The sequence below is a fragment of the Seriola aureovittata genome, chromosome 6, assembly GCF_021018895.1.
Source record: "Seriola aureovittata isolate HTS-2021-v1 ecotype China chromosome 6, ASM2101889v1, whole genome shotgun sequence".
Classification (NCBI taxonomy): Eukaryota; Metazoa; Chordata; class Actinopteri; order Carangiformes; family Carangidae; genus Seriola; species Seriola aureovittata.
In genome coordinates, this window is record NC_079369.1 from 23,266,587 (window position 1) to 23,288,518 (window position 21,932).

The following is a 21,932-nucleotide window of genomic DNA, read 5'->3' on the forward strand; positions in this document are numbered from 1 at the left end:
ATTCAACATTTTGTCAAATTATTTATTAATTTGACCTCTCAACTTCTTGTTGTGACTTCAGCTCCATTGAGCTGTTAATTCAGTTGTATAATTGTATTTTTAAGCTCCATATCAGAGTCACAGCTGAATTTTAAAAAGTTTATTTGTAATAGTTTTGCCACTGGACACCACAGTACGTTAGATCACATATTCTTTGGTTATCTGCACGGGTAGGAGCATTACACCATCATTACACGTCACACGCATGTTTGCCTTGCGAACAGATCTTCTTTGGGTACACTTGAATTCAGTCATATCATTATGAGCTACATGAATCATGTGATTCATATATTTGAATGTAATGTTTTTTCCATCATGTTGCTGCGATTCACGGTGCAGGGTCCTGCAAGTGCAATGTTAATGACCTGTTTGAACATATTGCATACACAGCCGTCGCCAGTGTTAGAGGGACTACTTGGATAATGTTTTGAGATATTGCACAGTGGAAGATGGTGGATGAAGTATTCAGACCCTTTAATCTGCACTGATCAATAGTTTTTATAATGACAATGTGAAAATGAACCTACAGAGAATCTGACGCTCTCCTCTGCTTGACAGAGCTTTATAGTGTAGTTGTAGTTGTTTTGGGTCACACTACCTGCTCAGCATCAAACAGCAGACAGAGAGTTATAAACTAGCTGGTGAACAAAGCGGAGCCTGTAGCAGCTCAAGATGCAATTAGCTTTTGAAGTTATCTCCTCTTTTATTCAACACACCGAAGCCTCATAATATCAGATGATATTATCACACAATTGACTGTTAGATTAAGTCATTCAATCACTACGTTTAAAACCACCTTACTGTAAAGGCCAACATTGCAATGTTTGTGATATAAAAGACTGTTGATATACAAGTATTTCATAATGCGTCCATCCAAATCTGCTGTATACATGTGCAAAGAATGGGGGGTATTTTCATTGAGACTTCTTTGGACCTCGAGGAAAATCTGCATCACTGTTCCAGAGTGGGAGCTGTGGGAGAAGATTTCTGTGTTCAGTATCACATCAACAGTTGTTTCTGTATTTCTGGGGGCGGAGTGTGTATGGGAGTGAATGGGACATTGCTTTGTAGTTCAGATTTATGGAGTAACAGGCAACGTGACACATAAATTGCAGATTTACTTTTGGTCTCCACTGTCTACAGGGCAGCATTACTTGTATTTCATGTAAAGGCAAAAAACCACTGTTGCAATGAACGCCATAGACTGGGACCAGGACAGATTGAAAATATAATCTTTGTTTCTGGGATTTTATTTTTTTTTGGTGGAAAATAAGCATTAGAGTAAAAACATTGATCCTGTCTGGACCAAAAGCTCCTTCCTCATTTGATATATATGAATAGAAAATTCACATTAATGGCAATAACACAGGGTCAGTGTCACAATACCTTGACAGAGTGGATTTGGGCTCCACCCATCTCTGGTGCATGTGGCCTCAGTGGCACCATCTGTTCTCTTATAGCCTCCCCTACATGAATAACGTACAGTATCCAGCAACTTTAATCGTGGTTCCCAATTCCTCCAGTCATACAAAGTTGGGTCTCGTGGACGGTTGCATGTGACCTCTAGAATAAGAGAGAGACTTGTTAATCTCAAGTAATAGAGATATGATTGGAAATCATCATCAAGTGTTGACGAACCACCAAAAACAATCTCATAATGTGTCTCTGGAGACAGTCTGTTTGAAGCCCATGGAGTTTAATACCTCTGCATATTGGTGTGAAAGTCCACTCTCCATCATCTTTGCATGTAGCAACTGCTGAGACGTCTTGCGGGCGGGAAATGTAGTACCCGTCTCCACATGTTATTTTTACTCTTTCACCAGGTGGAAACACATTTCTGTAAGGAGGGTCATAACTGGTTCCTTCAAGTGGTGGCAGTGACAGTCTACATTTTATTGCTGTATTGTGAAATGAAAAATATTTTCTGTTAGTTTGTTGTAATAAGACAACCATGACATCCATCTACACAGCAGCAATTTTCACCTGTAAGGGTAACATAACCAATGAATTTGGTTCCTCAGTTGGCGACAGTGGGAGTCTACATTTTATTGCTGCATTTGTTGTGAAATGAAACATATTTTCTGTTTATTTCAGCTAGACAACCACAATCATCATCACATGTTGACCAGCCATCAAAAACAATCTCATAATGGAGTTTTATACCACTGCATGTTGGTTCGAAAGTCCACTCTCCATCATCTTTGCATGTAGCGACTTCTGAGGTGTTGTGCTTACCTCCACATATTACTCTTACTGATTCACCAGGTGAAAACAAATTCCTGAAAGGAGGTTCATACCTGGTTCCTTCAGGTGGCAGCAGTGACAGTCTACATGTTGTTACTGCATTTGATGCAAAATGAAGAATATATACTGTTAGTTAGACAACCTATACAGCATGATTTTCACCTGTAAAGGCGATGTAAACAATAAATTTTGGATAAATGAGTTCACACTTACGTTCACATTTAGGTGTGGGGTCCCAAACTACTTTTGTGCCTAATTTTGTGCATATTGAAGGTGTTTTTCTAAAGGGATTATATGTCGCATTGCACAGAAAATGCAGGACTTCATTTCGTTTGTACTCTCTGATATCCCCAGACACATATCCATTTTCAATCACAGGTACTGAACAGTTCACCTCTGTCCAAGAAAGACACACAACCAAGACATTTGTTCATGAAAAACCAAATTAACAGCAAGCACTGAATAACCTGGTGAGAGTGACCATGAGTTTGCAACATGTGACATGAAGCCTGTCCAAGTTTTAATAGGTGCTGAAGCCAAATGTTTACTTAAGCCAAAGTCTCTGGCCAGGTAATATATTCCATTACTATCATGGTGTCGTACGAAAACACAGCACAATTAATTTGAGGAAAATGTATTATGCTCTTGACAAAGGGGCCCTGTCAACTTCGTTTCTCATAGTGTTAACCTATTAACTACAAATAACGCCAAACTGAATATCCATTTGGCTACAAAAACTAATAGTCCCACCATAGGGCTTGAGGCTTCAATGGCATATTCAGAAAATCTTGGTCAAATGATCATTTTGTGTCTTAGGTAGTCAGCAGGAGTTAGCTGTCTGCTCTAGAAAGAAACTGTCACAGCTCGTACCCCAAAGGGAACTGACCTTAATTATTTTTGTTTTCTCTTTACAAGCAAAGACAAAGCAAACTGAGAACATGTTTATCCATGGCAGGCCAACGATGGACCTTATATGAAAGTAGGATGCATCTCACAGTTGTTCTTTTGCACCTTTTTGAAAAATAGTTCTACAGGTTTTCTATGTAAAAAAAATGGACAAGCAACTTTAATCCTGCCATTCCAGATAAATCAGATCCCCTGTTGTTGATGCTGATAAATGACACTTGATTACAGAAAATGCTTCCATCTGAAAAAAGTGATATTGTCAGATTTTATTAGGACAGAGGATTTAGCAAAATCAGTTGCATGATGCATTTCTGTCTTCAACCACAGAGAAACTGGACTTGTAATCTGACGTTCTTACCGTCCTGCTGTAGGGATTCATCCACGTTCAGCCACAGGATAAAAAGCCAAAGATGGTGAAAGAGTCTCATTATGAACATCCAGGAATTGCAGTATTTAGGAATTATTTGTAGCTCAGGTATTGCTCTTCCTCTTTTAGTTTTACAGGTCCGGTTAAAGTATTTCTGCACAGTGCAAATGCAAACATGCAATGAAAATAGTCTCGGGAACATTGGCAACTCTCCTAAACCCTCCTCTTACCTCTCTCTCTCTCTCTCTTTCCATCTCTCTCTCTTTCCCTCTATCTCTTTCTTTCTCTCTTGCTCTTTTTCCCTCTCTCTCTCTTTCCCTCTCTCTCTCTTTCTTTCTCTCTCTCTCTCTTTCCCTCTCTCCCACACACACACGCACACACACACACACACACACACACACACACACACACACACAACACACACACAGACAAAGCCAAAATGATTGTTATGGAATAATTAAATGACACAACTAATGTTTTTTCAAAATATTCATGTCACAGCTTCACAAAATGAGTGAGAATATAAATTGAAATGAAAAGTATATTTTGCAATAACTTAGTATTTAACTAATATCAACATTCAAACATGGATTTACTTGGATGTCTATAGTAAATTGAAAATAATAGACAATTTGAATTATTTTGTGTTTATAGATAAATAAATGCAGAAATAAATAATTAAATACATAAAAACATGCAAAATAAATACATCTGGTAAGCTAATATAAAAAAATGCTATTAAAAAAAATGCTATTTCTGTACTTTTACATTTATTCATGCTTTTTTACATTTATTTATTTATATCTGTATTTCTATATTCATTTAATTATGTATTTATTTATATGTTTATGATTTATTTAATTGTGCATATCAAGATTTATTTATGTATTTATTACTTTATTTCATCTACATTGTTTCATTTGTATATTTATTAATTTCTGTATATTTCTACATTGATTGATTGGTTTATTTCTGTGTCCGTATGTTAAACAGGTAGGCGGTCCTACCTTAGTCTAAAGCTGGATTGGTTATAGAGGTGTAATCGATTGGATGCCTTGAGTGGTAAACAGGAGCTTACATACACATTTATTGACTTTTTTTTTTCAAAAAGCACCTCACAACACAACTAGTGACATTCTGGACAGACCATGGCTACTTTCTATAAAGGAGAGTGACCAGTACTGATCCACGAGAGGCGCTCCTCTCTCTCTCTCTCTGTGTCTGTTGTACAGAGGTGGAGCAGGACATTCAGTCCACACAGCAGCTGACATATATAAGTACACACACAATCAATTTATAGACCCTTCATAGTTTATATTTTAGGTATCCTATTATGTAAAATGCAGCAAGGGAGCTCCTCTCTAGTGACTTGCCATATGTTAATCCTGGAGGAATTAAACTTAATTTGATCAAACATTTGTGATATATGAAATTAAATTTGACCTGAAAGGTTGGTCCAGGGAAGTTTCAATAAAAACATCACATTAAGGCAAACATAAGCTGTTTTGCTTGAATGTAGCACCAGACTGGTTTATGAAAACCTCGATTGTGAGTATCTGCTGATGATATCAACCTTTCTGTCCAGTTTTAATGACCACAGTAAATGTGGCATGTGACAATAGTGTTGACACTGCAGTACGAGGCCATTGTAAAAATCATTCAGGGTAACAATCAATCAGTCATAATCAATTTGATTAGTTTCTTTGACTACACCGTTTACTTAAACCTTAATGATTCTAAAAAAAACTGTTGATATACAAGTATTTCATAATGCGTCCATCCAAATCTGCTGTATACATGTGCAAAGAATGGTCATAAAACACTAATAATATCGCCGTATCCAGCGTATTTATCAGAAAATGCTTAATTCGAAACAAGGCCAAATTCAAAATATCCAAACAGAATATGTCGTTTATACGACCCGTATGAAATTCTGGTATTTTCACTGAGACTTCTTTGGACCTCGAGGAAAATCTGCATCACTGTTGCAGAGTAGGAGCTGTGGGAGAAGATTTCTGTGTTCAGTATCACATCTCAACATACAATGGGTGTAAATCATGCATCCAGTTCTACGTAACCTGCATGTTTTTTGCTTATCCAAGAACACAAAAAGCTCAAGGTTCTAAAGTCATGAAGTTAATATAAAGATCAGCTCTACGTGTGATTGTAAAAAGAGCAGTGGGTCAAAATCATTTGTTGACTGGTGCAGAGAAATTCGCTTCTGTTGTGAACAGCCAGGCTAATGCTCACATAACACAGAGTCAGACTGGTCACTATTTCAAAGAACAACAGAAAACACATAAAAACATGCAAATGAGAACAGCTTCATTGGGAGTCCGACTGAACTAAAATACTGTACATGTGAACACAGAGAGTAGGAGAAGCAAACCAGTAGAATGAAAACAAGATGCCATGATGTCGTTTACAGCTGTTACACAGCAGTTTTGAAACAGTTAGTGAAAAGACTAAACCTTCAGTGTTTTGCTGCAACATGTTGTTTGTAGCTACTTGTTAAGGACTAAACAAAAGGACTGATTACACACCGAGACATGAGAATTGAGATTAGTGATCATATAAATTGATTTGTGAAATCTTGAATTTTGCGTCTCGATTTTGTACTATATTGTGGACTACTATGTTGTAAGTCTTCTTAGGCTTTCCGCGAGTTACTTTGTAAAATGCTTTTGGATGTACATACGTGTGCATGTAATGTTCTTCTTCTCCCATTGCCCACTGTTGCATGTAATTGTGGCGTCTCCTTCCATTGTATAATGATCACGGCATTGATAAGTTACTTCAGAGCCAGACAAGTATTCCCTCTGGTACGAAGTCACAGCAACAGCATTTTCAACTTTAGGCGGGGGAGCACAGTGACTGGCAATAGCTGCAAGAAATGAAAACATATTCAGCGTTAGGTTTTACGTCATAATCTCTTTATAAACTTTATATGCCTACATCTGATAAAATAAGACTGAAGGTGACTCACGTGCACAGATTGTTTTGAGTGATGTTCCATCTGAATGCCATTTTCCTTCAAGACACGTTACGTGATTAATCTGAGCGATGTATCCTTCCTTACAAATAATCGGGACACTTTCACCTGGCCCATATTTGTTACGCTGAGATGTCACTTCCCTATTAGGAATTACAGGAAGTTGTCCACACTTGCTTTTCTCTAGAGTTGGTATGATAACAAACATTTAGGTTTTTATATTTTTTACAAACAAATAATATTAGCAATAAATAAATAAATAACATTTCTCCATTCAAAATACTTGCACTTTAAAAAAAAAGTGTGAATAAAATTGATGCAACAAATAATTCATTCACGTAGCCTGATCCAAAATGTGCCTTGGCAGGAGTCATATCAGATTGTGCTTTGCATGAATATGAGGCAAGATGTGAGATTGAGCTCTCTTTAAAATAATGATTGTTAATGTCCTTGTTTTATAACAGCGTTGCAATATACTGTACTGGCCCAAATATAAGTCGACGTTCTCTTAAGGAAATTAGGCTGGGGGCCGTGTTTGAGGACAAGTCAATGTGTTGACAGCATCAGAAACTCCATGTTGCTAAGCTAGCGAGTGTTAGCAGTGCGTCTATAGTGAGTCTTTCATAGTGTAGTGTCTTGTTAGATAATGTAACATGTTTTGCTGCCATGGAGGATATAAAATCATGACGAGCGTCTCCTGACAACTTTACTGCAGAAATGAACCAGGGAGAAAATCTTTAAAACAGCCAAAATTTACAGCTGTTACAGATTATGAGTCCTAAAAGACAGATGAATCATTCTGACTGCTTCCAAGAGCCTGACAGGAGAGAGAGTCAGTCTGTGAAGATACACAAATATGGGTTTATATGTATTTCATGTTTAACTTGTATGAGAGAAAAGGCATCACTAATGAGTCATGATTTAAGCCTGGGTGGGTTGCCCATCAGGATCGGCCCATATTCAGGCCAATATGGTAATACAGGCAGCAGAGAGGGACACTGAGCGGATGCAATGAGTTTAAGGTCACAAGCAAAGAAATGTTAAAATGTTTACTTTTACTTAAAAAAAAGTTAATATTCTACATTAACAAGCCACTGTGGTCCATTTGCTTTATGCTGGTTATAACTGGACCTGTAAGGCATTAAATATTCATTACCAATGCATTGTTCAAGTCCCGACCACAGGCCATCATTACATGTCGCTTCACCCCACCAGCCTTTAGTCACAAGCTTATAACCTTCCTCACAGGTGTAGTACAGTGTCTCATTGTATGGACCAACTATAAATCCATGTGGAACTTTGGGTTTTGGACATGCTGTATAAATTAAAGACAGAACAAAAGTTACATCCAGAAAGCATCAATCAAAAGATGGAACAACACATTCTTAGCCATGCTAGTGATAAGGCTTAAAATTTAAATACGCCTACTCCAATACTTTCTTTCTTGAATGAATACCTGAGAACTTATGACCAAATGAATTCACATTAACTTTAACCTTACTTTGTTTGTAGTGTTAACCAATTGTTAGCAAGCTAACATGCTGAACTAAGATAGTTAATGTCACAAACATACCTGCAATACATCAGCATGTTATCATTGTCATTTTGAACAGGTTGGCATGCAAAACTAAAAAGACTAAGAAAACTGTTCTGATGAAGTGGAATTCCCTTTTTTGTTCTGTAGTTGAGAAAAAATTGGATTTGGACAAATATTTAGGAAGTGGATGGAATTAATATATACTGATCCAGAGGCCACAGTAATAACCAGTGTGATTATGTCTTCTCTAATGAGGTTAAATTGTGGTGTATGGCAAGGATCGCCTTTATCCCCTTTAAGTTTTGCCATACTTCTGGAACCCTTAGTTTTATTCTTACAAAATAATGTAAACACATGGGGAGTTCAGACAAGTGATGAAGAACACAAGCTTTTTCTCTATGCAGATGATGTTTTATTGATAACTAGTAACCCTGAATTTACAGCACCAGAATTTTAAACAATTATAAAGTCAAATTTTGAGATATTTGGATATGCAGTTAACTGGTTTAAATCAGAAGCCATACCACTATCGATTAATTGAATGATAGGAACACTGATAGCCAATCAAAATACATATGAATTCACAGTATCTGTATTTCTTGTATGGTCTTACCTGTACAGCTCTGAATCCCAGTCCAATTACCTTGGCTACAGACAACAGTAAAACGTCTCTTACTGTTGTTCCTGCATGCAAATTGGACTCGTTCATGGTGGTTGTAACTTATCTTCTCATTGCGTGTAATATATGCATTACTGATGTTGAGTTTTTTACATGGTCTCTCTGAAAGAAATTCATTGAAATTGTGAAAAGTAATTTAAAAGCGATACTTTCCTTTGAAGTATTCTGCATATATATATATACACACACATAAATCCTAAACTGTAAATAACAAGTCACATTTCATTTTCAATTTGTGTGGAATTTGTTTAATTTATGTGTAATTTTTTTCTGATTTCCAGTATCACTTTATGAATAAATCAGTTAAAATGATGCGAGAGTAGAATAATAAAATAATAAGATGAATATTCAAGAAAACTGGTTAGACTAAGAACAGGTAAAAGATGCTTGCAAACCTCAAACCCCCACACATTTTACTGTGTCATTGCTGTTCTTTAGAAAGCCACTTTTTTCTCCAACATCACAGATTCTTTGTGGTTTTTACTCATAGTGATTAATTTTCCATAAATTGGAAGTCATTTAATTTGTTTTACGATGTCTGGAATAGATTAGGGTCATTAAGCCCGCCAGGTTTGTCCTTTTGACTGTGTTATGTGTTGTATTGTCTTACCTGTACATTGTGGAGACCCAATCCAACCTTTTTGTCCGCAGGTTAGAGAAAAACGTCCCTCATAACCATATTTGCAGACATACTCGACCCGGTCATTGTACCTGTATAATGACTGAGAGTTTCCATCAATGTCTGAATTTGTGAAATATTTTCTGTTGCATGTTACCTCTGGAAAAAAAGAAAGACTGGTAGTGACTGGTTACTGGCAAGTGGAGGCTGCATTTTGTTTTTGCAAAAGAGTCAGTAAATCAGATTCAGATAATTTAGTCATGTTAAATATTTAGTATTTCACCTAAGTAAAAGTAGATAGACTTTAATGTAAAAACAATTATACATAATAGTCCTGCATATTAAATTAAAACTTATGTTATTAAACATAAAATAAAAATGATCAAAAGTCTTGATTATATGGAACTGTCCATTTCAAAGCATATATGTATATGTATATCAAATCATGACAGAATGTTTTCCAGGATGATGTCACTACACTCCAACCTATTTCTATACTAACCCATTTCCTAAAATATATTTTAAATACATGCATGTAAAACCAGAAATAAAAAGACAGAAAAAAAAAGAAAATGTGCCAACACTGTATTTTTTTTGTTTTTGTATTTCCTTACCTCTACATTGTGGATTTCCGTTCCAACCAGTTTCCCCACAGGTTAGATAAAAACGTCCTTCATAACCATCCTTGCAGAGATAATTAGCCCGCTCATGGTAACTGTATTTCAGCTTATTGTTCAAAATATCTGCATTTTGGACATCACGCCTGTTGCACGTAATTTCTGAAAAACAAAACAAAATACTGTTTTACACTATTAATAAGTAAGTTATTACATTACTGTCAGCAGTACTGCACATGGAGCCTACATTTACTTCACTCTCGGTACATGTATAATCATGACATATTATATATATACAGAAGTCATTGTTGGCAATGTGGAGTCAATGGAGTTGTAAGCACAGACATCAAGAGACTGAGAGAATGCAGTTGAAAGTAGTAAGGACATCAATTGGGCCAAAGTCCCCCCGCCTGACATACAAATCTCAGCCCCCAATATGGACTCATACGCCTGTGGTGGCATTCATGTTGTGTCTGGGCATTAACCTTTGGGCAGTTGTTGTGTAGCCCCCAATGTATGGATATGAATGCGACATCACTTTGTAGTTCAGGATCACGGAGTATCAGGTAACGTGATACATAATATGTGGATTTCATCTTTTGGTCTCCAGGGTCTAAAGGGCAGCATTACTTGTATGACTGGCCCCATCACAGATTAAAGATATAATGACGTGACTATAACTTCACAATACCTTGACAGAGTGGATTTGGTCTCCAGCCATCTCTGGTGCATGTGGCCCAGGTGGCACCATCTGTGCTATTGTAGCCTGGTTTACACCAATAACTTACAGTCTCATCCAATGTTATATTTTGTCCCGAATAGACATCCCAGTAATACACATGTGGGTCTTTTCGATCACATGTAATTTCTAGAATAAAAGAGAGACTTGTTTATCTTAAGCAATAGAGATATTATTTGAAAGAGTTCAACAGGTTTTCTCTGTAATGATCTGACAAGCAACTTTAACCCTGCCATTCTAGATAAATCAGATGTTGACAAACACTTGATTACAGAAAATGCTTGTTCATATCAGTTTGCATCTAAAGAAAGTGATATTTTCAGTTGCATGATGTATGATTGTTGTTTTCTAACTGCAGTTCAACCACAGAGAAACTGGACTTGTAATCTGACATTCTTACCATTCTGCTGTAAAGATTCATCCACGTTCAGCCACAGGATAAAAAGCCAGAGACAGTGAAAGAGTTTCATTGTGAACATCCAGGAATTGCAGTATTCAGGAATTACCCAAGGAGGTATAACTTTTCTCCTTGTACAGATCAGATTGAAGTATTTCCACAATGAAAACAGTCTAAGGAAAAATGGGCGACTCTCCCAAAACCCTCCCTTCACCTCCCTCTCACACACATATTTTGCAAGACACACTCATATAAACCTGCTTTGCAATTAATTTTAGCATTCAAACATGGATTTACTCGCAGATTTAGTGTTAAAATGTAAAATATGTAGTTGTAATTTACTCTTGTAATATTGTGCATATAATTACAGGATTCTGCTAAAGATAATGGTCACATTGTACTTTCCTAATGGCCAGAATGACTGTAAAGCACATTGCGTGCACAACAGATTACAGAATGCAGAGCAAAATAAATGCCAGGAGAAGAAGCTTTAACAACACTTAGACACCGCTCCAGAGATTTTTATGAGTTAAAGAAAAGAATAATCGCATTTAACATTCAAGAAATGTATTGCTGAACAGACACACACCTACAGTGATACCAGTGGTTATACTTTAAATGTTGCATCTGAGTCGCTAAAGTCTGACACTGATATGGTCTCAGATCGTTTGAAATGTCACGCTATTAAATTTAGAGAGTCATACTAAGCCATGCTCCTTTGGATGATGTTTTTCTGAATTCTGTCATTCATTCATTCATTCATTGTTTCCTGTTTTATTTTGATATACCCTGACCTTGTCTTAGTCGTCCCTCTGCCAGATTCGTCTGCCTTTTATTCTGACTGATTAGCAAATCTTTTGTGGCAAGTGAATTCTATTTTATTAATCAAGTTCCCAATTCTGAGTCATACTATTGAGTTCTTTTGCCTGTGGTTTCTTCAGTTGTAACACAAAATACCTGTTTAATAAGCCGGATCAGCTGTACATATGTAAGCACTTGGTGTATATACTGTACATAGGTGGATTACTCTGGGTCCCAATCACCTGGACATCATTGTTCACATGAATCATTGGGGGCATTGTTGGGCTGAAAGGAAAAAACATGTTTGTTCATGATGGTACATGCAATGTAAAAAAATTCTCATGCATCCTGAGGGAGGTTGGTGACATGGAATCTGAGCATTTCCTTTAATTTGCCACTTGGCCTAAATATAGTTTGCTCATACAGGATGATCTCCTTATTCATTAAAATTGCATCAGATGATTGGTAATAGTGCTCGTCTTTCTTATTGAATCTGGTTAATCATTAACATGTTTGTCCAACCAGCTCATGTCCATCACTTCCAGTTAGCTAAAGTTTTCACTGGCAAGAGAGCAGGGTCATCGCCCCATCAAAACACCCACTCGCTGTACCAGTGGCTCTTCCTTTGGTACACTTAACCTCAAGTTCATTACTATATTACTACAGACAGGGACTTTAGGTCTGAATGACAAAGCTGTCACTTTAACAGCTTCATCAAGCTGTATTTTCTCTCTGAAAAGGACTTAAACTGTATTTTACAATTCTGCTTTAAAAGACTATTCGAACTATACTATACTATGCTGTACATCATTTATTTTCCATATTCACAGATAGTTAAATGTTGGATTTTGGTGTACCAGATAACAGGGAAAATTACATTGCACTGAGCAAAGGTTTCACTGTGCTGAATGACTGGCTGACAATAAACACAAAGCAGTGTTTAATTTACTTAACCAGATGTTTAAAAGGCAACATGTACATGTTTTCTGTCATAATACATGTATCTGACAGTGGAAGAAGAAAATAGACTGAGTGAATATTTGATAACGGATCGAACTATTTACTCTTGTTAATCATTTACATGTTTGTTCTGCCTTCTCATCATTTCCAGTTACTTGCAACTGGGCAGGGCAACCACACCATCATTACACCACTGACACATTCCCACTGTGCCGACAGGTCTTCCTCTGGCACACACGAACTCGATCTTTATGAGTCACATACAGAGTGAGTGAACATATATGATTTATTACAGTAAAAAGACCACATACAGCACTTAAGTATAGACACTGGATCAGCACATGAATCTAGTCTGGTTAATCATAAACATGTTTGGCCAAACAGCTCATGTTTATCACATCCAGTTGACTGAAACGTTTTACTGGCAAGATGGCAGGTCAATCACACCATCACGACACAACTGACGCATTGCCACTGTACGGACAGGTCTTCCTCTGGCACACATGAACTCCATTACATCACCATGGATTGAATAAATCTTATTGTCATAACTATATCTGAATCTAATATTACGGTTGTTCATGGTTTCGCTATCCACAGTGCAGGGTTCTGCAAAAGATAACAGATACAAAGCATTTCCTTGATGTCAGGAATGACTGCACAGCACACTACATATATAATTATTGCTAGTCTCCGTTTAAAAAAATATATTTAATAATGAAATCAATAAAAAATAGTCAATGCACAGTTTACATGTAACTTAAACATGATTTAAAGATAGTCACTCACACCAAATCATGTACACTTCTACTTAGGTCAAACACTGAGATAGTGGTCAGCTTACTGTTATTCTATTTCCCTGAGCTTGACCTTAAACTACCTTAAGCAGCAGTGTAGGCTACCTGTTGTTTTCTGCATCATGACTGGATTTGGCCACTGCCTCTGCGAGATATTGGTTCATTAAAGTTGACATTTTTTAATTAAATATTGCAGATGGGGAAAAATCACTAAGTAGATTTATACTTAGCTAAGGCTAGCCGTGGCTATTTCCCCAGCTATTTTTCACTTGATAGACCAGTTGTCTGTCTTTCTGTGTTGATTTTACATGTTGTCTCACGGAAATGATCCATTTCTCTGACTTGTTTTTGTAAGGTAACACAGCTGCTGAAAAGTCAGTGAAGTTTATTTAATGCGTTTGGCTTTGCAGAGCTGTTGCCTCTTTCTTATTCTTTAGTGCTTCTCTACTTTTATGATGAAATGTCTAGTGACTGCAATGTGTAATGGCACTGTGTAAGTAACATGTTAACATTAATCTTGCAAACACCAGAATCCAAAATGAGTGTTATCTATGGAAAACCCTCACAGAATGCAAAGTGGATTAAAACTTACTGAGGCATCTCATCTGTCCAGTCCATTCACCATTGTTGCATGTTCGGTAGGGGGAACCATCCATAATGTGGTAATTCTGGCAGGTGTATTCAACCCAATCATTGTTTCTGTACTGGTTCCGTTGAGATTCCTTGAGGTCTCCATTGTCAAGAGGTGGTGGTCTCCCACAATCAAAAGGAGCTGAAAGAATGTGGGCATAGACAGAGAGTACAAGTTTATCCATTATCAGTCGCTGTCGATCGGATCAATAAAGTAAGGGGAGCAGAGCTCGACCCCATCCCCTCAAAATTCATCTATACAGTACAAATTTTTCCCCCAACTATTATTATATTGTTGTGAGAAACATAATCACTGCCTGGATCATGTTCATCTTAATGCTGCCATTACCTTAACATATATCAATAAAGTTTATTCGTGCTTTAATTGTAAAGAGTAGATATTGTATTGCGATATCCAGCTGTGGTTTGGTGGATCTGACAACATTCCAGTTTCACAGTGATCTGCGTGAATTGTCATACATTTATTCGTATCCGCATGAAATATGCACAAAAAATTTGACTTACCTCCACATGTTGGAAAAGGATGACTCCACTGTCCATTTGCTAAACATTCAACTTCTGTTTCCCCCTGAAGAGTCTGACCACGCATGGGGCAATAAAAGCTTAACTTTTGTCCTTTTGTTAGTTGATCACCTACTACATGCATGCTGAGGCGTACGTTGGGTGGTAAGTCTTTGACTTCACAGCTTTCTGTTTTGAAGAAGAGAATCTGTTTTAACAATAGCTTTATATAGTATAGACACTTGGAAGCTGGACTTGAGTTTTTGGGTTTCATGAAATCAAATCTACGTCCAAAATCTTTGTAAGATGATATGGAAGAGATTTTTGCATACAGAGGTACTTTCTTTTCATTAATTAGGCTATTATCAATATTTGATATCAACAATGGATCACATGACTGCGTGTATGTGAAAAGGTACATGATGATGAACCCACAGAGAATTATTTTGGGTCAGTGTCACATTTCTCATGGTGTTGTTTTGTCTGCAGCTGTATCAAGCAAGAAAGCTAATGTCGCTGAACTGCTGTGCGTCTCTGCTGCGCTGCTGCTGTGATGCTGCTACCACCATTTCTGATTTATTTTTGACACAACATGTCACTAAAATGTCAATGTCTCCACATGCAACTGCTATAATAAAGTAAAAAAATGTATTTAATCTTTTTCATGTCCGTATCATATTCAGATTCAGCCTTTAGATAGACAACTGTTGTGGAAGGGGTCAGTTTTATGTAATATTGCTGGTATGATGCCAGTATGAATATAAACAGGTGTTTTCTCTATTTATTCCTGCTGGGAGATGCCGACTCGAATCACGTGATTTACCAGGTGGTTAGAAATGAATGATTCCAAATGAATGATAATGTAGATCTGTGTTTGCTGGATGTGCATCTCTTTGCTAACAAGTTTGCCATATCAACAGGTGATAATCAGTGTCAGTGTTGTGTTCACAGCCGGTTTTCACTGCCCTCAATTGGCCAATACAATCATTAATTGCAGATTTAATTTCACACAGTTTCAGTAATAATTGCTTCAAAACATTAACCCACAGCCATTGCAATGACAACACAAAATCTATCGATATGATTGTTACATGCTCTACAAAAAAAAAAAGAAAAAAGAAAGGCTTTTTGTATGGAGATTTTTTACACTGTCAAATTGATCTTTACCTGTGCATGAAGGAAATGGATTATCCCACTGTCCATCTTGACCACATGTCAGCACTGAAATGCCATTCAGATATTTCCCTGGACCGTCACAGCTGAACGTGAGGACATGATCAGGAAGTATTGGATCATCATTCTCTGGTAACCCTTTTACTGTAACCCCTCCGTCTGTAGGTGGGCGGTCACAGCTTGAAGCTGAAGCTAAACACAGGCATTAAATGATTCAATGAAAAAGCTGAACACGGTAACATTTTGATGTAGCCTACACCCATGACAAAGTAGAGTTGCAACACTGGAAAGAGATCACAATTTAGAACACCTGGACTCTAGCTGTTATTCAAATTGACATAATTTAATGTCTCAGTGTTTCTGTAATTAAAGCATAGAGCAAATAATCAATTTCAAATTCTCTAAATTTTAAAAACATGCATCATGGAATCTTTTTGTTGAATTAAATTTCATCTAAATGTTTTCACTCATCCGGCAGCTGAACGCACTTCTGATATTATCTCTAAAATGCATTATCCAATGCTGTAACGGAGGAAGTTGAGATCGTGACCCTATTTCCTGCACCTTGGCTGGTTGGCCGAGGCATAGAACCAGAGGGAGGCAATTCTAGTCTTCTAATGTTTTGGGTCATTATCTTGCTGTAGGATGAACTCCTGACCAACCAGACGGTCTCCTTTTATTTACTTTTTTCTCACAATTCAGATAGCAACATACAGTACTACCTTCCACAGACAGAGGGTTTGTAAGTCAGCGACATCAACAATTAACTTTCAAGGTTTCATTTGCTTCCATTGCTGATGGAGGCTGTAAATCAATCAGTTTCTTAAGTCCTAAAAGCAGACTGTTCTTGGTAACCAAACATGTTTTTTTTTTCTTCCATTTTGTTCAATTTACCGCTTACCGTTGTACCATTTAAGGTTATAATTATATTTTTCATTATATCATTGTTTATTATATATTTATTATTTTTTAATATTTTCATAGTTTTCAGACATTTAATGTGTACAAGAGATTATATTGAAATAAAAAACGTGTCCAAAAACAATGTCCTTAAGACGGCAGAACAAGATACACATTGTGACTGGGGCTTTTTTAAATGATGAACAAACACTTTTTTTATGAAAGAAAATTTGCCATCTCATTTACATAATGAAGGACACAAAGAGTTCCTCCCCTACAGAGTCTAAAATGGAAATGGATCTTTTAAAAATATTATTAATTGTACACTATACAGTTTACATGTTTTGTAACCTAGTTATTGCAATCCCCTTAACGTGATTTAATAAATCCAAGGCGTGAAACAACAGTAATCATTCAGTTGCTGACTGAAGTCGCAGAACTGAAAGCCGTTCAACTTACAGGAGCACTTTCCCTGACGGACTGCCAGCCAGCCTTCGCTTGAGCATACATATTTGATGGTTGGACTTGATGTATATCCAGATTCACAAGTGAAATGTATCACGTCTCCCTCTTGGTACTCAGATCTTTTGGTCTCTTCTGAAACGTGGGCGTTGGGTACATCTGGAAGCGTTGAACATGCTAAAAGACAACGACATGGAAACAAGGAAAGAAAATACAAGCTGTTTTGTGGAGGTGAGCTGGCATACATCCTTTGCTATAATAGACATGTCAAGAAAAAACATTTGCTTATAGATGTTATTTTGTAGGCTCATGAAAACAAATGGATAAATAAGCCACTTAAACTAAAAACTTCAGACACCCTGTAGTACTACAGCATCATGGAAGTAGAGGACTAGGCCTTTAATTGGGAGCCCTTCAGTGCTTCACTTTTTAAAGTCCACTTCTACAGACACCAAAGAGCCTGGTTATAGTTTGTGATCCGGTGTAAATTTTTCTTTTTACTTAACCAACAGGCCTTTGTCCTTCATTTGAGCAAAGATCCATGGACACACAGTCACACTGAGACAGCCAACCTGGGCCCCTTAAAACAAACGAGTTCACTAACCATGCATCCACCTTTAATCAACTTTGGATAACAAAATTCTATACACAGACCCTCAGAACTGCTTCAGGTACTCATTATATGCCCAAACTATCCAAGACAGCTTCATGGCAAGGACAGGTGTGAAATGCTTGGTAAAAGGTCTTACCTCTCCTTCTGTTAAAAACAATGGCATGTTTGTGGTTACCAGAGAGGAAAACTTGCCCTCCCTCCTTTCGGCTTCTTTGAGGTTTTGTGTCGGCTGTGGAATCTCTTTCAGTGGATGCGATGCTACATCTGGTCTACCTACTTCAGTCTTTGTACATTGATCTTTTTTCAGTATGGTATGGTAAGACTGGCAGTTCTTTCTAATGAAGGTTTGGACCTCAAAGGGAAAATCAGTTTGATGGTTCCAGCAGAGGACAGGGGGAGGGACCATAACTCTGGACATGTTCTGGTCCCCAGGAAGACAGGTAACATGAGACCTGTCCTGACTCTTTACCTCCTAAATGTTTTAATGGCCTGCCCTGGACTGTGCTTATTACCACTGGACAAATCATGGTAAACCAGACTGTGTAGGCTTAGCACCATTAAGGAGAGACCTAGTGGCTGGCTAATAAACAACAGGACCCACAGTAGGCAATGTAGATGTCTGCTTGACTCATTCTCATGCTAAACAAGGTATAGCCCAGATGTTCTTCCTATTGGCCACATCCTCCAGCTCTTCCTGTGGGAAACTGAGGTCTCTCTAGCCTAGATGGAATATCCAACCCATATATTCTGGGCCCCTCTCACAGTTTCTTCCCAACTGGGAAGAACACTCCAAAAGGGAGGCAGAATCAGATGACCTAACCACCTCACCTGACACCTACCGACATGAAACTGATTGGAGCCAAGCTGCTGCCTCAAACCTCAAACACACATTAGTATTATCATCTGACCTGGATGTCTGAGCACGAGAATAGGACCATGATGCTCTCTAAGGACCTACAGTAAAAGAGAGGTATTTATCGGCATTCAGTATGTACTCTTATTAGTTATTTGCCCAATTAAGGTCGATTAATTACCTAGTAGAAGAATAGATGTGATTGTTATAACTCTGAGCTTCATCCTTTCCCATTCATTCTTTGACTTGAGGTATTGTGAGGGTGCTTTTGGGCAGTTGTAGCTTAGTTGGTGCAAGGGCTTGGTCACTACTGGCAAGGTTGGTGGTTTGTTTTCATCTTTAAGAGTTCTTGACACTGAACCCCAAAGTACTCCTATTGCATGTGTATTACATAAACTCCTGAATATAATGTGAATGTGTAATGTGAAGGTTCAGCTTTAGTGTAATTACCCAATATGGGATTGCGCAATAAAATGCAGGTTAGTTCCCATACAGAAATGTAATGTATGACATGTATGTCCCTATATCAAGAGTGATGGTGTCCAATCTGTCACCTATATTATTATCGCATATACACATCCTCTGGATATATGAATATACGTTTACAACATATATGAAATACCCATAGTAAAATTTGTACATATTTAGAAAATATTACTATGATGAATTTTTACATGGAATAATGTTTTGCAGCCAAATATGTTAAAAATATATATTTAATTGATTATACACAAGTTTACAAAAAAAACTTCTATATGCTTATGTTTTTCTTATTAATTTTAATGTTTCCATTCTAGGAAAGTGGTCTCAGACTTTTGGACCCTACTGTATATAAACTTATAACAGGCTTTATAGATAGATATATATTTATGTAACATTTGTCTGCAACATTATAAAATCACATTGCAATCCCTCTCAAGGAGTAGGGCAGAAAGCCATATAACTCACAGTAGCATTTTCCCTGACTGACTGTCAGCCAGCCGTCACTCGTGCATACATATTTGGAGGCTTGAGCTGATGTATAACCAGATTCACAAGTGAAGCGGATCACATCTCCTTCTTTGTAGTCGATGTTGGCATGAGGAACATCTGGGAGCTTTGAACATGCTAACAGAAAAAAAACATGACAGCATGAGAAAAGTTCCAAGCTCTTACATTGTTTTGTTTTTTTATTAACTGTTTGCCTCATATGCAGATGGAGAGAGAGCTGAACACAGAACACTGTAAAATTACAGGATGTCCGCAACACTGAATGGCTCCCAAAATAATTATAAAGACTGTGGAAACAATCGTTTGATTGCATGATATTCATCAGGTACATGATTTTTTGATACACTATCTTCTTCACAAGCTAATTAAACGAGCTTGTATGTTTAAATGTTGGGGTGCATTTGTAATATACATTAATCCAGAAAAATCCTCATGCATAAAGCTTGACAAAGCATCATGAAGTCATTACAACAATGTGAGCTCATATGGTCTCTCATTATGCCGGTGTAAAGAAATATTAGATCGGAAATAATAGATTAAAAAATGAGAAATAAAAGATTTTTTTATTTTTTTAGCCTAATTAACATCAATTAAGAGCAAAAAAAGGTATGTTTTCACATACCACATGAACTGGCCTGTGTCCAAACTGCAGTACTTAAAAAATAAGAATTTTCATCAGGAGCCATTCAGTGTGGCAACAATCCTTTACTTTTTATAGTGCACAAGAGACAATTTTTGGAGGTATGTGGTTGTAATTCTTCTGTAGTAAGGAAATACTACTCGATATGATATTGTATAATACAATACTATATATATATAAACACACACACACACACACACACACACACACACACACACATACAGTATCATCCCTTAACCTAAATCATAAGACCTTAGTATTTAAAAAAAAAAATCCTTCTTACCATTCTGTGACAAAGACACTTCCACGTTCCCCCACAGGTGGAGAAACAAAAGGAGAAAAGACAAGTTCATGCTCCTTTGACAAATGTTGAGAGCAGGAATCCTGTGTGTTTGTCGCCTGCTTGAGTGGCACGGATTACTGACTGTCTAAACATGGACTGTTCTGGGCGGGATTGTACGACACATGTTGCACAACAAACCAACATGCGCTGCTTGCAATACTGGAAGATGCAGAATTTCTTACATACAGCACCTTTTGTGTACTCACATTCAGTTTACACACTGTACATGTATTTGTTCAGTATCTTATCAATCTCATTCATGAGATGCCTTAAAGGAACGTGTTCTCAGCCAGATCATTTAAGGGTTTGTGAGATGTCCTGTGAGACAGTAGTCCTATGGAGGAGGTCAGGGTGGATGGTTGGGGGTAAAACGCTGGACTTTGATGGAGACCATGTTTCCCATCCTGTGGTCCATCTAGTGTTGATAAGTTTAAAACAGTTTGTTACTGTTGTAGGGTTTTTTTTGTTGTTGTTTGGTTTAATATTGAAAGAAAAAACAGCTGTATTATGCCCCAAGTCAGTGTTGACTTAAAGGTAAGTCTGGTGATATTCTATTATTTTTTCACTGTCAGCAAATTGATCCTGCCAACAAGTATTGCCTGTGTGGCCAAAAACCTGATGTGTTACTGTATTCCCCTGTGTCATAGAGTTCCATTGTTGTCCCACAAGAATTAAACATAAGTCAGTTTGACCTTTATACTGGCTGACGAGGTCTTTCATTATGGTCAACATGGGCACCTTAGTTTATATTGAGTCAGTCCCACATAAACTGTCTTCCTGCTGCTGTGAACACTCACTAAAGCCACAAATGCGTGACTGAAAATATCCCCCAACAAATACACTGCTGTTTGAGAAATGCTTGCTAAAAACTACAGTTGACATTGTCTTCAGTAGGAACAAATGGGCTTGGGGTAAAGAGCAACAGACAGGACAGGGTCCTCAATATTCAGTATTCACTACTGAGGGATGTACTAATGAATTGTTGGTTGTTAGTTAGAAATAAGAAGAGAATTAAATAATGCCAGCCACCACCAATGATTACACACAGAGAGACGCAATATCGTTGAGCATTTCAGGGCAGGAAAATAGTTTGGAGTGGCCCAAAATATCTA

The 21,932-nt window shown here is 37.4% G+C and overlaps 3 protein-coding genes across 3 annotated transcripts; all 3 read right to left on the bottom strand.

The window, feature by feature from the left end:
- Positions 1-124: 124 nt before the first annotated feature.
- LOC130170847 (complement factor H-like) lies at positions 125-3,788 on the bottom strand. The gene is made up of 6 exons (XM_056378514.1): positions 3,548-3,788; positions 2,497-2,679; positions 2,203-2,379; positions 1,743-1,937; positions 1,426-1,602; positions 125-1,010 (listed from the first exon to the last, which is right to left on the bottom strand). The coding sequence occupies exons 1-6, from the start codon at positions 3,756-3,758 to the stop codon at positions 991-993; spliced, it is 963 nt and encodes a 320-aa protein (XP_056234489.1). The 5' UTR covers positions 3,759-3,788; the 3' UTR covers positions 125-990.
- An 833-nt stretch (positions 3,789-4,621) lies between these two features.
- On the bottom strand, positions 4,622-11,305 carry LOC130170844 (complement factor H-related protein 2-like). The gene is made up of 9 exons (XM_056378511.1): positions 11,140-11,305; positions 10,692-10,868; positions 9,998-10,162; positions 9,375-9,542; positions 8,699-8,866; positions 7,705-7,863; positions 6,543-6,731; positions 6,255-6,440; positions 4,622-5,555 (listed from the first exon to the last, which is right to left on the bottom strand). The coding sequence occupies exons 1-9, from the start codon at positions 11,216-11,218 to the stop codon at positions 5,536-5,538; spliced, it is 1,311 nt and encodes a 436-aa protein (XP_056234486.1). The 5' UTR covers positions 11,219-11,305; the 3' UTR covers positions 4,622-5,535.
- A 1,860-nt stretch (positions 11,306-13,165) lies between these two features.
- Positions 13,166-20,918, bottom strand: LOC130170845 (complement factor H-related protein 2-like). Its single transcript, XM_056378512.1, has 7 exons — positions 20,761-20,918; positions 19,796-19,954; positions 17,379-17,558; positions 16,014-16,211; positions 14,850-15,035; positions 14,287-14,466; positions 13,166-13,506 (listed from the first exon to the last, which is right to left on the bottom strand). The coding sequence occupies exons 1-7, from the start codon at positions 20,828-20,830 to the stop codon at positions 13,316-13,318; spliced, it is 1,164 nt and encodes a 387-aa protein (XP_056234487.1). The 5' UTR covers positions 20,831-20,918; the 3' UTR covers positions 13,166-13,315.
- Between the last annotated feature and the right edge of the window lie 1,014 nt (positions 20,919-21,932).